Source organism: Cervus canadensis, chromosome 29 (genome assembly GCF_019320065.1).
Source record: "Cervus canadensis isolate Bull #8, Minnesota chromosome 29, ASM1932006v1, whole genome shotgun sequence".
Classification (NCBI taxonomy): domain Eukaryota; kingdom Metazoa; phylum Chordata; class Mammalia; order Artiodactyla; family Cervidae; genus Cervus; species Cervus canadensis.
This window is the reverse complement of record NC_057414.1, coordinates 41,201,970-41,218,054: the sequence shown is the minus strand read 5'-3', so window position 1 is coordinate 41,218,054 and position 16,085 is coordinate 41,201,970. Positions and strand designations below refer to the sequence as shown.

At 61.4% G+C, this 16,085-nt stretch overlaps 1 protein-coding gene across 11 annotated transcripts; it reads right to left on the bottom strand.

Annotated features, from left to right (window-relative positions):
* Positions 1-26: 26 nt before the first annotated feature.
* Positions 27-16,036, bottom strand: EHBP1L1 (EH domain binding protein 1 like 1). Of its 11 annotated transcripts, none has more exons than XM_043451370.1 (21): positions 15,675-16,032; positions 13,322-13,379; positions 13,001-13,096; positions 12,594-12,647; positions 12,337-12,515; positions 12,116-12,258; positions 11,686-11,721; positions 11,524-11,592; positions 11,258-11,420; positions 10,340-11,084; positions 8,606-8,788; positions 7,985-8,142; positions 7,842-7,890; positions 6,789-7,430; positions 2,843-2,912; positions 2,666-2,721; positions 2,456-2,579; positions 2,061-2,160; positions 898-971; positions 701-815; positions 27-548 (listed from the first exon to the last, which is right to left on the bottom strand). In XM_043451370.1, the coding sequence occupies exons 1-21, from the start codon at positions 15,776-15,778 to the stop codon at positions 449-451; spliced, it is 3,318 nt and encodes a 1,105-aa protein (XP_043307305.1). In that variant the 5' UTR covers positions 15,779-16,032; the 3' UTR covers positions 27-448. The 11 variants fall into 11 exon arrangements, with proteins under 11 accessions (XP_043307305.1, XP_043307306.1, XP_043307303.1 ...); XM_043451371.1 differs by having other exon boundaries at positions 8,606-8,782; XM_043451368.1 differs by having other exon boundaries at positions 8,606-11,084; positions 15,675-16,036.
* Between the last annotated feature and the right edge of the window lie 49 nt (positions 16,037-16,085).

The window sequence follows — 16,085 nt, the reverse complement described above, 5'->3', positions numbered from 1 at the left end:
CCTGAGAAAGCCCAGGCGCGCTGGCGTGGCCTTTTCCAACTTTATTGCTCGCGAGGAACAGGAAGGGGGGCGGGGTGTTGAGCGCGGCAGTCCACCAGCCTTCCCTCCCACCCCCTGGAGCTCGCCGGCCGGGTCCGGCCATCGGGAAGGGGCTCTGGGTGGGCACGCCTGGGACCCTCAGTCCACCACGAACATACACGCACACTCACTCACATGGACTAATAAATACGGCCCGGACGGCGCGGCCGCCCAGCCTGCCGCCCTTGTCCGTCGGGGCCTGAAAGGCTGCGCTTTCTTTCCCAGTAAAGGATCACGGCGGCCCCTACTGGTCGCGCGCGCACCGGGGAGGGTCCGGTCCTCCCAAGCGCAGGCCCAAAGCGGCGATCCGGCGCGGCGGCGAGAAAGGCTGCGGTCCGAGCGGACCGAAGGCGACTGGGCCCCCGCGGTCTCAGCTCAGCACGCAGCGTTCGCGCCGGTTCAACTGCCGGCTCAGCTTGCGGCGCCGCTGCTCCAGGCCGCGCTCCAGGCGCTCATCCTCCTCCAGGGCGCTGGGAGGGAACGGGTTCCGGTCAGTCCCAGCGGCGTCGGGGACTACACGCTGGCCGCCGCCCGGGGCCCCGACCGAGCACTCCTCCTTGACCGCCCCCCCCCACCCCTCCCCAGCCCTCCCCAGCTTCCGGCGCAGGCCGGGCTCACTCACGTCCGCTCCTTCTGGTCCAGGTCCCGGACCAGCTCGTCTCGCTGGTTCACCAGCGACACCAGCTCCTCCAGCAGCAGTTGCTCTCGGCGCTGCTGCGCAGCCGTTTTCAGCCAGTCTGTGGGCAGAGGAGGCTTAGGGTCAGGAGGCGCCAGCCCCTGCCCCGTCCTGGTCCCCGGCGCCACGGCCCCATCTCCCACCTTCAATGGCCAGCATCGCCCGTAGCTCCCGGCTCAGCAGCTCAAATCTCCGCTCCAAGTCCTGCTCTTCGATGCTGGGGGTGGGGTGCCAGGTCAGGGAAAGGGGAATGGCCGGAGTGTCCAGGGTTCCGACCACTCCCTGGCCCTCACCCCACCTCACCATCAGTTCCCACAGACGCCATAGGCAGGCAGAGCTATACCCCAGTCCCCGCTTGTAATTATCTCTTTTGTTTCAGGGTTTTTTTAAGCGGCATATAGGATCTTCGTTCCCCCACCAGGGACATGGAACCTGCACACCTTGCAGTGGAAACAGGGAGTCTTAACCACTGGACGGCCAGGGAAGTACCTCTTCTGTTTCAACTGTTCCCCAACATATAGTCTCCTCCCCCCACCCGACCCCTTTTTCAAAAATAAGAAACAACCCAAGATTGTTTGGATGAATATTATTCATAAATGGCAAATATTAGACTAAAATTTATTCTGAAAAATGACCCAAGATGCAAAAAGGAGGCAAAACCACCTTCACCAAGCAGGACTATAAAGGCAATGATGCCCGGGGAATTGCTTCTGACCCCACTCAGGAACCCAGCTCAGCTGTCTCTAGGCCTCAGTGTTCCTCACTGTAAAGGAACGGGGTCAAACTGGGGCACTCACCACTGACCTGCCACAGTTTTCTTTGGGCCTCGATTTTCTCATTCATAAAAACAGTACCAATTTAAGAAGTATACACTTTACACCGGAAGTTATGAAAAAAAATTAAGATGGCTGAGCAATTTCTCAAAAAAAAAAAAAAAAAAGGAAGGAAAGAAACCGCAACTTTGTAGAAAGAAAAAAGCAGTGAAGAGTTCTAATCAAGGTAGTTAAGTTTGCATTTGCTCTGCCCAGGTGGTACTACTGGTAAAAAAAAAAGCCCTCCTGCCAATGCAGGAGACATAAGAAACATGGGTTCACTCCCTGGATCAGGAAGAACCCCTGGGGCAGGACATGGCAACCCACTCCAGTATTCTTGCCCGGAGAATCCCACAGACAGAGGAGCCTGGCAGGCTACAGTCCATGGGCTCGAAAAGAGTCAAACATGGCTGAAGCCACTCAGCACGCACACACTGCTCTGCCAGCCCTGGGTGGGCAGAGGCCAGGCCTGAATGGGGAGGACCAGCACTCACAGCAGCTGCAGCTGGTCCTGCCTGCGGATGAGAGCGTTCTTCTTGTTGACCAGAGTGAACCACTCCTGGATCAGTACCTCCTCCTGCAGCCTGTCAGTACCTGAATCAGGCCAGGACAGTCACCAGGCCAGCCCCTGACCCCTCTGTCAGGAGCAGGAACTGATGGCGGCAGGGGATGGGGTGGGGGGGGGGCGTGGTTTCCCCTGAGTATCCCAGAAACCAGAGCTGTGTGCCTCCAGCAAGCTGCTTCCGGGCTGCAGGCCTCAGCGTGCCCAGCGGTAAAGGGGGATGGTGACCCCAGCCTCCATCCTCCCGACTCCTCTCAGGGTCAGAAAGAGCTGCAGAGTGGGCCAGATGCGGTGGCATGTGCTGGCGAGTGGACTCAGGACGCCCACCTGACTCCATGAGGCTCCTTAGCTGCTTCTCCACCTCGGCTGCCCGCCCGTCTATCTGCCTCTGCTCCTGTTCCAAGGCCTGAAGCTCCGCGCACACGTACTGACTTGTGTCCTGGAACCGTTGCTGCGGGGCAAGGGACAGGGTGGGTTTGGCCCAGGCCCCGCCTAGGAAGCCCACCCATCAGCTCCTCCCACTTCAGCCCTCCTTACCAGCCCAGCATCCTCCCCTGGGCTTGGGGGCGGTTCTTCCGACGGAGGTGTCCCACCTGCGGACAGACACCAGGCTGAGGGACCCCCCAACTGACAGCTGCCCCCAGAGGGGCCCCAGCTCAGGATCTGTGAGCCGGCTGAGTTGAGCTGAGTCACCACCCCTTTGAAGCTACTCACCGGAGGGCTGCTGTGGGGCTGAGGCTGCGGGAAGGCCAGGGGCAGGGCTGGGGTCAGGGCGTGCGCCTTCCTGTGGAGGAAGAGGCCAGTAAGGGCTTGGAGGGGCTCCCCTGACAGCAGGCCCAGGGGCCAGCCAGAGCCCCACTCACATGGGGAGGAGGGGCCTCCCTGCCCCAGCAGCTTTTCAGTCCAGCCCACAAGAACCCCACCTCCACCCCTTCTGGAGAACCGCTTCCTAGAGAAGGCCGTGGCCTTCACCACCTCGGGCCCTGTGGTCGGGCCAGTCCACTCCCGCTGGCCAAGCCTCGCAGCCCCGTTCCTGGGGCCCCACGGGGCTTTTGTGAGTCAGAGGTGAAAGGTTGTGAGGGGTCCAGCTGGGGCCTCTCCTGAGAGCTGTCTCAGGCCTCCTCAGACCTAGCGCCAGCATCTCCGATCATGGCCGGGCCCCACACAGGGACACTGAGCTGAGGCGAACGTGGCCATCATGAGCCAGCGCCTCCATCTCCTGACCAAGAGGGGGCCCCCCTCCCGCCTTCTCAATCCCCACACCTGAAGGATGTGTCATATGACCGTTAGAACAGAACAGGCGGTGGGACCGCTGATTTTAGCCGGGAAGGGCAGCTGGCCCCTCAGGTGCCCTGCTCCAACAACTTGCTGGCACTGTCAGCCCTTGAGGCCCCAAACTTTCAGCTCAGCTGATAGCCTGGCCCCCTCGAGGGTTCCTGCTCTGGCCACCTTTCCAAGTCACAAGCTGAGGAGAAAGCACTGAGCCCCCCCCACCGTCCACCCTACCTGGCACCTGTCTGAGACGCAGCCCTGGAAGTGCCCTGCTCAGGGGACACCCTCTCAGGTCTGGGCAGGTGGCAGCCTCTTTACCAGCTGCCCCCTCCCCGCCACACGCCCTGCCTGCTGACTTTACCCTCAGGCCACAACTGAGGGGGGCGGTCTCCCTAAACCTTCACCCCAATGGTGTCACTCTCCTCACTCGCCTTCTCAGCCCCCAGTCTTGCTGCCAAGCCCTGTTGGCAGTTCCAACATTAACTCCTACTGCCCTGAATCCCATCCAGACGCCACCCTCCGGCCCCAGTGGTGGACTTTCGCTTCCCCAAATTGTTTCCTCAGCCTGGAGCAGCCTCTCTCTTGGGCAGCTAGACATCAACTCGCCCTTCATGACCCAGCTCAGCCCCACCTCCTCCAGAGGCTCCTTCACCCGGCCTTCTTCCTCCCTCCCTGACTTTCATGCCTCCTGAAGCCTCCTCAATCCTCACCACGGCCCCCAGAGCCTCTCCCATTACAGCTCCAACCCCACTCCCACCCCGCCATGACTGCTGGCTACTCCCATCTCCTTAGGCAGAGGCAGCCCCTGCAGACAGGCTGAGGTTCAGAGGACACACTCAGGGCGCACCGCGTTAACAGTAATGGCAGGATGTTCATCAACCATCTGTTGGTGTGTTGGATGCTGTGGGTGCCCTGACTCATTTCATCTTCCCAACAGCACTGTGAGGCAGGGACCCTTACCTTCCCCATTTTACAGATGAGGAAACTAAGGGTCAGAGATGACACTCAACAGGGCCTGGCTTGGGCCCCACTGTCTAATCCAACAGTCTGTTCCCAAGTTTGGCCACCAATTTGCTGTCTGCCTCTGGGCCAGTCATATCCACTGGGCCTGTTTGTGTCCTTGTACATAAAGGACATATAAGCCCCAGGGGGGTTGCAGGGCTCCAGACAGGCATGTGAGGAAAAAACATAGTTCCCCTTTTTTTTTTTTTGACAACACCCTGCAGTGGTCCCTCAAAACCACTTTGCAAAAAACCTTTCATGTCTTTGCTTCTTATCCTCAGGAAAAGAGCGCAGAGAGGTGGCTTGTCCAAGGTCATGCAGCCAGTGCATACTGCTGGGCCCAGCAGAGGGCACCATTTGGGAATTCCGTCTCGTGGAACTGGGGGTTCACACCCAGGACCGACTCCCTTTACACTCACATCCCTGAGCCAGGACAGTCCTACTTGCAAAACGGGGTAAACGTTTCTCCCCCAGAAGGAGCACTGTACGAGTCGGTGAGGAGTTGATGAGGGGTTGTGGAGGCGGGGCAGGCCAGGCAGGAAGCAAGTGCTCAACCAACAGGGCAGGCAGAGGCGGGAAAGTGGAGAAACCCCAACCTCAGCAGCAACTGAGCTTACTCACAGCTGCTCTGATGGGAATTCCAACACTTCCTCACATCTGACCCAAATTCCCCTTTCTACAGTCTCCTGTGTGGCCCCCTCCTCCAGGAAGCACTCGGGCCTCCTGGCTTCAGCCTCGCCCCAGCTTCAAGCTGCCTAACTTCATCCTATCCAGGGGCAGGCCCTACCTCCTCCACAGCATGCACGGGGTGGGGGGTGGGAGTGGCCAAGAAGGAAGCAGGCCCTCCCAGCTCCGTGGGTCAAATATCTCCCGTGGGACAAGGGCTGGAGGGGGGCCTGGCTTAGAAGACCAGACAACTGGGACCTGGGCCCAGAAAAATCGAGCTTTCCTTTTTTCTTTTTCCACTGCTCATGGATGTGTATTTTAATAAGAATAATTGTGTCCAAATACAACAGGAGTTTTTCATCTCTCAAGTACAATGTAACAGAGCCTTCCCTTTTAAGATATAAAGAGCCACTGACACATATTGAGGGGGTTTGGCCACAGGCCAACACGGCCCAGGATAGCTGTCCAGCACAGCTCCTCTGGGTGTCTCTGATGCTCTCCCTGTTTCTCATTCATAGGGTCAATGCTGCACCTCCGACCCCACACTCAGGGCTCCTGCTCTCCAGGCCAGCCTCATCACTGCCCACCGGAGGTGACCTTACAGGAGGTGATCTTACGGGAGGTGATCGGCAGTTCCCTAAGTAAGACCCAAGCTTTCCTGTGACCTCATGTTTACTTGTGAGGTCCCACCTCTTGAGAACCACCCCTCAGATTCTTCATCTGGGAAAAGCTGCCCATTTTATTAGCCTGGCTTAAGTGGCTGCTTCTTCCGAAAAGCCTTTCCCAGTTTGTTCCCTCTTTTCCTTAGAACTCAGGGGTCATCCCTGGGCAGCTGAAGGCTTGAAGCAGCCTGACAGAGCTGCCCCCGCTGTCCAGGATGGTGCTGCTGGAGAGTCCAGGCCTGGACTTCGGCAGCTGTGAGTCCTTGAGCAAACCCTTGACCCTTATGGAACAGTCTCCCTTTTAGTGTAGTGGCCACAAGACTCCTTAGTGGCTCAGTTGGTAAAGAATCGGCCTGCAAGGCAGAAGACCCGGGTTCCATCCCTGAGTTGAGAAGATTCCCCTGGGGAAGGGAATGGGAACCCACTCCAGTAATCTTGCCTGGGAAATCTCATGGACAGAGAAGTCTGGCGGGCTACAGTTCATGGGGTAACAAAGAGTCGGACACAACTGAGGGACTAAACCACCACCGCAAGGCACCCTGGGAGGCTGACCTGAGACCTGCAAGGGATGGGGGGACATGGGTACCCACCAGGGTCTCCCATCTCCAACTTTCCCTCATCGGAGTAGACTCTAGGAAACTGGTCTCCAGCGTCTGGAGTTAAAGATTCAAGTCAGAGAGTCTTGGAGACGGGAGGCCCTGGAGAGCTCCTTTGAGTACAGAAACCCTGCTCCCAGCTTCCAGGGAGGTGGTGGGCACCTCCAGCCAAAGAAATGCCCCAGCCCACTTGACAGTTAATGAAGAGCCTGAGCTGAGTGCTGACTCCCGGAGCCTTCTGGGAACTTCCTATTACAGCCTGACTCCACTGAGTGCCATCCCAAGGCTGGCAGCAAGTCAGCGGCTCCGGGCCGGACGGGCCTTGGGCACGGGCGCCCCTGCTGAGGAGCTCGCAGGAAACTCCTCCGTAGCACCGGTGCCTCGGCGTCCAGCAGAGGCCGGTCGCCCCTCACCCCTGCGCCGCCTCGCTCTCCCGACCCCGCGCCGCTGGAGGGCACTCACCGCCGCCGCTCCCGCCGCTCCCGAGTCGGGCTCGTCCCCGGAGAAGGAGCTGCTATTCCGGAGCCGCGAGCGCCTCTTCTTCAGCAGGTCCGCGTCGCGCACGTGCGAGAAGGAGCCGTGCGCGCGGGGCGGAGGCACCGGCCCGGCCTCCGCGTTGACCGACGGCCGCCGCAGCCTCACGCCGCCCGCGGCACCCGGCGCCCCCACCCCGTTCACCAGCCCCTCTGCCGGGGGCACGGGCGCCCGGGCTCCGGGGCCGTCGGCCGGGGCCTCGGCGGAGCGCGCCTCCTGGGCGGCTACGGCCCCGCGGTCCTTGGTGGCCGCCTCAGGGGCCGCCCCGTCCACGCGGGTCGCGGCCTCCTGGGGCTGCTGGGGCGCCTCGGCCCGGTGCTCGCGCAGCCGCTGAGCCAGGCCCCCGGTGTCCAGGTCGTCGGGCGGGCTCGGCTGGGCGCTGGCCACGCGGTACGTGCCCGCGCCGCCGCCGCCCTCCAGCTGCACCAGCTGCAGCTCCTGCCCCGTGCAGAAGGCGCGGATCTGGCACAGGTACGTCATGACAATCAGCTTGTCGGGCACCGACAGCAGCACCATGTCCGCCGGCTCCAGCAGCCGCGACACGCCCAGGGCCGCGAAGCCATCGAAGGCCTAGGGAGCATGCAGGAGGGTTACCCAGCGACGCGGCCGCCCCGCCCCGGCCCGCCGCGGGGGTCCCGGCGACTGGCACGCCCGGCTTTGCCCGCAGCGCCCTCGCCCTCCTATTGGGAGAAATCTAGCAACAGGATCCGCCCCCGTGTTACCCAGCAACAGCACACCAAAAGGGTGGTTTCAGGGAAAACCATCTGGTGGAAATATGCTTTAAAAAAAAAAAAAACTAAACTCAGGAAAACGAACAGTTTTAAGACCAAAAGGGTAATAAGTGGCAGAACTCCCAAAAGCCAGTGCTGGGGCCCTGAAGCCCACAGATTATTCTTCTACACACAGAGGAGGATCCCAGATCTCAGCTTGGGCCTGGCCGGACCCTCCTTCCCTCCAAGCACCAGCCCTGCCCCTTCTCACCTGCTTGTTGTTCTGTTTGATGTTCAGGGGGTCAAGGGAGGCAAAGTCTCTGCAGGGAGAGCGCTGATCAGAGGCTGGATTCCCGCCACCCTCCCCTCCTCCGCAGGCTTCCCCATTCACTGCCACCCTCTCCGGCCGCTCACATTTTGTCTGGGTAGAATCGGTGCAGGATGGCACAGAAGGCCAAACCGTTGCGCCAGGACGTGGTGAAGTTGGTGATGCGCACGCCGCGGTAGCCGGCGGTGACTTCCTGGCACCACTCTAGCAGGGACTGGCTGAAGCTGACCTGGGCAGGTGGTGCCTGGGGACACAGGGATGGGCTCAGGGAATGTGGACGTGGGACCTGCCCCCTCTGTCCCTTGGGCACAAAACAGCTCCAGCTCTGGGTCTGCAGGAGTCACCGCACACCACTGGCCAGGGCTTTAGCATCAGGCAAAGAGGTTTCCAGCTCCAGGGTTATCTATCAAGGTCACCTAAAAGGTCAGTGGCCCCCAGGCAAGAACAGAAGTCACGAGCAGCCACACCTCCAGGTCAGCCCAGAAGATCAGCTTTGGGGGGGGGGGCTCCTACTCCATGCAGCCCAGGGGAGACAGGGTCGGGGAGCCAGGGCATCCTGAGAGGGGAGGGGGCAAGGGGCTCCTGGAAGCTGAGCCCCTGTCCCACCCCACCCCAGTCGGCCAGGTGGGTCCATGCAGAGCCGCCGTTCGCTCAGCCCAGGTTAGTGGGAAGCAGCAGACTGGGCCCTCGGCGGCCCCCATCCCTACCTGGCTGCCCGGCAGCCTCCTGTCCTCTTCAGGCTCCTCTGGGGAAGAGGCCCCGGAGGGCCCGGACACCCCAGCCCCTGCCCCACTGGCCACCTGCACCTCCATCAGGCTGGCCTCTGGGAGGTTTCCCTCAGCTTCTTTTCCCTTCTCGGCTCCTGAGACCCCAGCCTCTGCTTCCTGGGCCTCAAAAATACCAGATGGGTTCTCTGAAGCCCCTGAAACTTCCATCTCTCCTTCCTTGGCCCCCCAAACCCCAGACTTGGCCTCTGAAACTCCCCAATTCCCAGTCTCCACCTCCTGGCCCCTTGAAACTGTAGTTTCTGCCTCTGCTCCCTGGGATCCTAAAACTTCATGCTTTATGACTGGGACCCCTACAGCCTCATATTTGAAGGTCTCCCCAGGTCCAGTCTCTGCCTCCTGAACCCCGGAAGTCCGAACTTTTCCCTTCTCAGCCTCTAAAACTGTAGTTCCTGTCTGTTGACTCCCTAGTGCCTCAGCCTCTGCCATTCCAGCTTCTGACCCCGAGGACCCTGAATCTCCCACCTCTGTCTCCTGAGTCCCCAGTGTCTCAGTCTCCATCTCTGGGGCCCCTAAGTCCCCTACCTCTGTCTCCTGAGTCCTCGGGGTCTCAGTCTCCATCTCTGGGGCCCCTGAGCCCCCTACCTCTGTCTCCTGGGTCCTCAATGTCTCAGTCTCCATCTCTGGGGCCCCTAAGTCCCCTATCTCTGTCTCCTGGGTCCTCAATGTCTCAGTCTCCATGTCTGGGGCCCCTGAGCCCCCTACCTCTGTCTCCTGGGTCCTCAGGGTCTCAGTCTCCATCTCTGGGGCCCCTAAGTCCCCTACCTCTGTCTCCTGGGTCCTCAGGGTCTCAGTCTCCATCTCTGGGGCCCCTAAGTCCCCTACCTCTGTCTCCTGAGTCCTCAGGGTCTCAGTCTCCATCTCTGGGGCCCCTAAGTCCCCTACCTCTGTCTCCTGGGTCCTCAATGTCTCAGTCTCCATCTCTGGGGCCCCTGAGCCCCCTACCTCTGTCTCCTGGGTCTCCAATGTCTCAGTCTCCATCTCTGGGGCCCTTGAACTCCCAGCTTCGATCTCCTGAATCTCCAGTATCTCAGCTTCTGCTACCTCAGTCTCTGTCCCTGGGACCCCTGAACCCCCTACCTCTGTCTCCTGGCTCCCTGTTATCTTGGATTTTATCTCTGAGACCCCTGAACACCCCACTTCTGTGTCCTGGGCTCCAAGTATTTCAGACGCTGCTATCTCAGCTTCTCTTCTCAGTATCCCTGAGCACCCAGATATCTCCTGGGTCCCTAATATCTCAGTTTCCAACATCCTAGTCTTTGTCTCCAGAATTCCTGAACCCCCAGCCTCTGTTTCCTGGGTCCCCAATGCCTTACACTCTGCCATCCCACCCTCTGTACCTGAGGCCCCTGAAATGCTTACCCCTGTTTTCTGGGTCCCTAGATCCTCAGACCCTGCCATCTCAGCAGCCTCTGACTCCAGGACCCCTAATCTCACTGCCTCTGTCTCCTGGGTCCCCAATGTCTTCGCTTCTGCTGCCTCAGACACTATCTCTGGGGACCCTGAGATCTCCTGGGTCCCCAATAACTCTGACTCTACCACCCCAGTCTCTGTTCCCAGGACCCTCGAATCCCCAGTTTCTACCTCCCAGACCCTCAGATCCCTGGATACCACCCCTTGTTCAGCTGCTGGTGGGGCCCCCTGGTACAGGCTCACCTGGGGCCCAGCGCTTGCTGCTCCAGCAGAGGGTCCCTGCTCCAGGCCTGTCCCCCCAACACCAGGGTCTCTGCCCCTCACCTCTGCACACTCTCTCTCCTGGCCTACAGCAGCCCTGGCCGCCTTGAGGTCACCCAGATGCCCGGAATGCCCTGCAGACTCTGCTGGCATTGGGCTCAGGACTGTGGGAGCTTCATCCCTGGTCTTGACCCCTGTCCTCCCCTGAGAGCCCCTTGGAGGAGCCTCGGGACTCCCCTTCAATCTTGCCTCAGATGTCACCTCTGTGGCCTCTGGTCCGTTAGTGTCCACAGGTTTCACCTTTGACCTCTGCTCTACATCCACATGACAGATTTCTAAACTCTCTTCAGCCTCCCCAGCTCTGACCGCTGACCTCTTGCTGTTCACCTCTCTGACTCCTGACCCAGGCTCAGTGTCCACCCCACTAGCCTCTGCCCTGTCTCCAGTGCCCCCCTCCTCAGCCTTGGGTTTCTGCCCTTCCAAAGAGTTGCTGGAGTCTCTGTTCTCAATGCTTGGGCCCAGCCCGGCTCCCTGGGCCTCTGTCCCTTCCTGAGGGCTTGCCCAAGCCTGGGTCTCCACAGCAGAATCCACTCCTGCTGGAGGAGCCCCGGAGGCTTTGGGGGCCTCATCCTCTCCTTGGTGGACTGGGGGCCAGGGGGCATCAGAGCCTTTCCGGAGCCTAGGGGCGGGAGTGGGGACCACGTCCTGGCCTGGCTGTCTTGAGGACCTGAGGAGAGAGCAGAAAAGGATGCACTGCAAGAGCTCATTTGTCACCCCTCCCCTCAGCCCCCCTCCCCGCCTGTCAGACTCCTGGGACCCTGGAAAGGCAGGTTGGCACGGAATGTACAACTTCTGAAGAGCAGATGGGGGAGAAGGGCTGGAGCTGATTCCAAAGCTCACCTTGTCTCCGGAGGGGTTCCCGGGGGCCTTGGGGCCTTGAGCCCCACCTGGCCCCCTGCTACAGTAGCTGGTTCTGAGCCCTGGCCCCGGGAGGCCCTGGCTGGGGGTGCAGGGGCACTCACAGGGGCTGGGCTGGTATCCTCAGCACTAGAAGGGCTGGCAGCTGCAGGGAGGAGGAAGGGAGAGGATGCTGAGGCCTCGGACCTGGGACCGGAAGTCACAGCCCCCCTACCCCAGGCCTACCCCAACCCCAGCCTGGGCCTCACCTGCCTGCCGGGGCTGCAATCGGCCCTCTTCCTCCTCCTCACAAAGTGTCTTCAGCTCCCGAGGGGTCTCTGGGGGAAGGGTGTTGGGGACAAGGTCAGCGCCAGGAAGGGCCCTGCAGGTCTTACCCTCCCCACTTCCCCCAACTAGAATGCTGGGCCTACCTGGAAAATGCCCCAGCCTCAGGGCACCGCCCCGGCCTAGGAGAAGAGACAGGCCCACAGATGCAGAGAAAAAGAGAGAGAGATGGACAGACGAAAAAAAAGCCTTAACAAGCAAAAGAGAGGGACGAGGTTGTATGGTGAACGGTTGTTGAGCCCAGGCTGCAGCCCCCTCTGTGCTTTTGGCCCAGCTGTCTCTGGGCAGGTTTGTGGGCAGGTGCACACCCAGGGCGAGGAGAGGGTCAGGGGCACGGAGTGGGGGGGTCACTGGGAACCCACCTTGCAGGACACTCAGGGCTGCTGGGCAGGCTGGGAGCCCTGGCAGCCGTGAGCTCCCTCCACTGACCCTGCCCCAAAACAGCAAGAGGATTTTTGGCCTGGGTGATCCCCACCCCCACGTCTTGGTGATCTCAACCTCCAGCTGGCTGCCCACCTGGCTGGGGGCCACGTGCCCGCGCCTCCGGGACCCCTGGACCATTGGCCTCCTCCTCGTCACTCTCGGCAAAGTCATCCAAGTTGCCCACGTCGCTAGGTTTCATGCTCATGAGGCTCGCAAGGCTCTGCATGTCATCATCCCTGCGGATTGGAGACCAGGGGTGAGGGCTGGCATCAGAGGTTGTGGACTAGGACCCAGGAGGGCGGGCAGGCACTCACGTGGCGCGGCCCTCCCGCAGCAGCACCCCGGACAGAGTGAGGCTTAGCTCGGCCTGTACCACCTTCACTGACTTGGGCTTCAGCCGCAGCCGCAGCGGGACCTGGGTAGGCACGGGCCCCGCGTGGCGGGCCAGGTCCACCTCGGCCGTGGCCAGCACCTTCCGTTGCCCCTTGGACTCCTGGGGGCAGGGGAAGGAGCATCAGTGCTGCCCCGGAGTCCCCGAGACCCCAGGCTCCCGCCCACCCTGGCCACTCACATTTTCAATGATGAACGTCCACTCTTTGGCCTCATACTGATCCACGTGGGGGTCCTGGGGAAGAGGGGCACCAGTGAGTACAGGGGCTGCCGGGTTGGGGGCAGGGCAGGGAGGACAGCCTGCGCTAGTTCAGGAGGTGTTTGTTTGGGGCTTTCGGACAGGCTGGTCCCTCCTGGCAGATATGCTCCCCAGCTCCTCCTGATCCCAGCTTTCCCTCATGTGGTGGGTAAATGCCACCTCCTCCAAGGAGACTTCCTGGGCCACTCAGGCTGAGTAGGCCCCCTGCCATGATTCTTGGTCTCACCCCTCTGTTCTTTTCTATTTGGATGGATAACCCACCTCCCATGGGCCCTGGGGTTGCAATCGCCCGCTCATTGCCCCTCTGCACAGGAGGGCTGGAGACTCACCCGGTAGAGGGTCACAGAGATGTCCACATTCTCAGGTACCATCCACACCACGGTGCCCCGGTATGGGTTCTGGATGCCTGGCTGCCAGCTGTGGGCCTACAAGGAGCCGTCTGAGTCCTCCCTCCATCCTAACGCTCCCCCTCACGCCTTGTCCTCATCTCCAACCTTGACCCCATCTTTTTCTCTCTTCGATGGATTCTGATCTGAACCCGACTCCAGTCCCCCAACAGCCCTCCACCAGGCGCCCCACGCCCCCAAATGGCCCCACCCCCCCAAATGGCCCCACCCCCAATCAGGACCCCCAGTTGACATCCACCCCACCTTGGAGCAGATCCGTCGGTTCCGCCGGGTCCACACTACCACCAGCTTATCCGGTTGCCTGGGAGGCAAGGGGCGGGGGAGAGGGGGCCACTCAGTCAGGCCCACCCAGCCTCTCCATCTCATCTAGTCTTCCTTCTGCCCACATCCCCCTCCCCCAGGACAGGGGCCGGACAGCCCCCTTATCTGGGGCCACAAGGAGCAGGGTGGGGCAGCTGAGGCAGGGTGAGGCCTGGGCCAGAGGGCAAAGGCCTGTGGGTTGACAAGGATTATGAAGAAAGTCATATAGAGAGACAGGCACACACAGGGACAAAGACAGCAATCCAACAAGGACCTGCAAGACACACAGACTCTGAGACAGCGAATATTTGTAGAGTGCACACTATAACCCCAGCCCACACCAAGGAGAGGCAAGACCCTGCTGGAGTAGGAAATGGGTCGTGTGAGGGTCTGGAGAAGGTAGGCTCCAGGCAGAGGGGATGGCAAGTGCCAGGGTCCGAGGATGGGGGTAGGTGTAGGGTCGGGTAGGGGGGCAGAGGCTGGGAAACAGAGAGGTATAGGGTCAGCTTGTCATTCGATACCCTCCCAGGACCTTCCATGCCCAGCCCTTCACTTTGCAGGGACCCCTATTCCCACAAGGAACATCAGGGAGGACGTCCAGAAGGTGACATCTACGCTGAACAGCATAAGCTGGGGCAGAGGCAAAGAGATGCGGGGAGATAGAGACAAAGCCAGAGGAGAGAGTCGCCAGGCACAGGGCTGGGCCTAGGAGGGAGGGGCCGAGTGCTGCCCAAGAGGGTGGGGAGGGCTCAGGGGTCATCAGGCAGAGGGGGCAACATAAGAGCCCTCCATGCCTGCGCCCAGTCCTATGCCAGGACGCTCAGGTTCACCCAGCTCACAGCCCCTCTGGAGGCCGAGCCAGGATACCTGGTTCTCCTGTCATCTTCCGGGGGATGCCGAGACCAGAGCGGTTAGGGGCCGGGCAAGGGCACACACCTGAGCCCAGTGCCCCTCCTGGACCCTACAGTGCAGGCGATGGCTAAGGGCAGCCATGGGGCCTTCCCAGAAAGGGGAAGCCGACTGTGGGAGCCTGGGGAGGGCGGGGCCTGGCCCGGCAGCCTGACTCAGGCGGGGCACACCCTCCTGGGGAGCTGTGACCTGGGCAGGGGCAGCTTCCTAGCCGGGGCTCCAGGCAAGAAAGTCCAGGAGGCCCTGCCCGCCCCCTGTGACTCAGACACGTTGACACTGCCCACACCCTCACCCAGCTCTCTCCGACCATACCCAGGATCCCCCAGGCTTCACCCAGGATGCTGGGGCAGAAGGCAGAAGCCACAGGTCAGAGTTCAAGTCCCAGCCTGGTGCTGTGTTACCCCAGCCAGCTCCTGGGCCTTTCTGAATGGTGTGAACCAACCACCCTCTGGCTGGCCGGGTCAAGATCAGAGATATGACAACTGCCCAGGGGATCCCAGGCCTCCTGCTTACTCCCCTCCTTTTGGACCCTCTGGTCCCTTCCTGTCCCTCCTCTTGGGAGCCTAAATTTAGCCCCGCCTGGCGGGTGAGGCCCCCACAGCTGTGCTCTAATCCAGCCAAGGGAAGCTGACACCAAGGAGCACATATATTTAGGGTGTGACGCAGGGGCCCGGGCAGCTGCGGGTGGGGGCGTGTGAACCAGATGCCCCCAGGCCCTTTGGTAGTCAGGTCAGGGTCCTGCATCCCCTGACACATCTCCCCTCACCCCACCACCTTGCCTTCTCCAGGCTCTCTCCTCTGGGACCCACAACCTCCTAAACCCTCGGGCCCCTTTAAGCTGCTGCCTGCCTCCCTCCTCATCACACCCAGCGCTCAGTTTCCCCTTTTAAGGATATTATGGAGATGAGTCCAGCCGCCCAGGGCCCACTCCAGCTGAAGGGGCGGGTGGTTCCTCTGGTTCAACAAACAGGCAGGGGAGGAGGGGGCACCATCTTTGTTCTGAGCTGGACTGAGGTCATTGAGTTGGTTGTCCCAGGCCCTCCACCCACGGACCTGAAAACTTGCCCCCTTTTCTGATGCTCCACCTTGAACCACCCCTCTGGCCAGAAATATGAGGCCTCCCTTTTCCCAGCTCTGAGAGCAGCTGAGGAAAGTGTGGGCCCACACAGATCCTCAGGCCTGGATGTCCTGACCTCCACTCCCCAAAGGCTGCCCACAGCCCCCCAACTCTGGGGACCCCCCAGAGTTGCCAGGGCCCTTCTCTGTGTCTGGGTCCCCCGGGGAGTAGGCGGTCTCTTTGGCCACTGGACGGAGGTCAGGGTTCTCAGGCCCCCGGATGGGGTCCCAGCCAGTTTGGGGAGTCCCCCAAGGCTTCCCTCCCACTCACCATTTCTTGGTGCACTCCACCACCAGTTCGTGGTAACAGGCCACAAACTGGAATTTGGCGGCCCGCTTGCCCACGCGCTGCAAGCGCTTCCACACCGAGGTCATGGCCCCGCCGCCTCCGCCGCCCGCTCCTCAGACCCGGGACTCCCGCTAGTCCGCGACCGCTGGCCCGGCCCAGGTCCCCATGGCCTCCGGGATCCTATCCGCGCCGCCCGCCCCGTCCGTGCGGAGGGGTCCGAGGCGCGGGACCGGGGGCCACTCTTTCCGCCGCCGCCGCCGCGGGGGCCCGCCGGTGATCTGGCCTCCTCGGCGGGGTCGTCTGGGGCGCGTCGGGTCGCTGGAGCGCTGAGCGGCGAGCGCGCGGTTTCCTGGAGCCGCACCCCCGTCGGAAGGCGGGCGGGGCTCCGGCGGG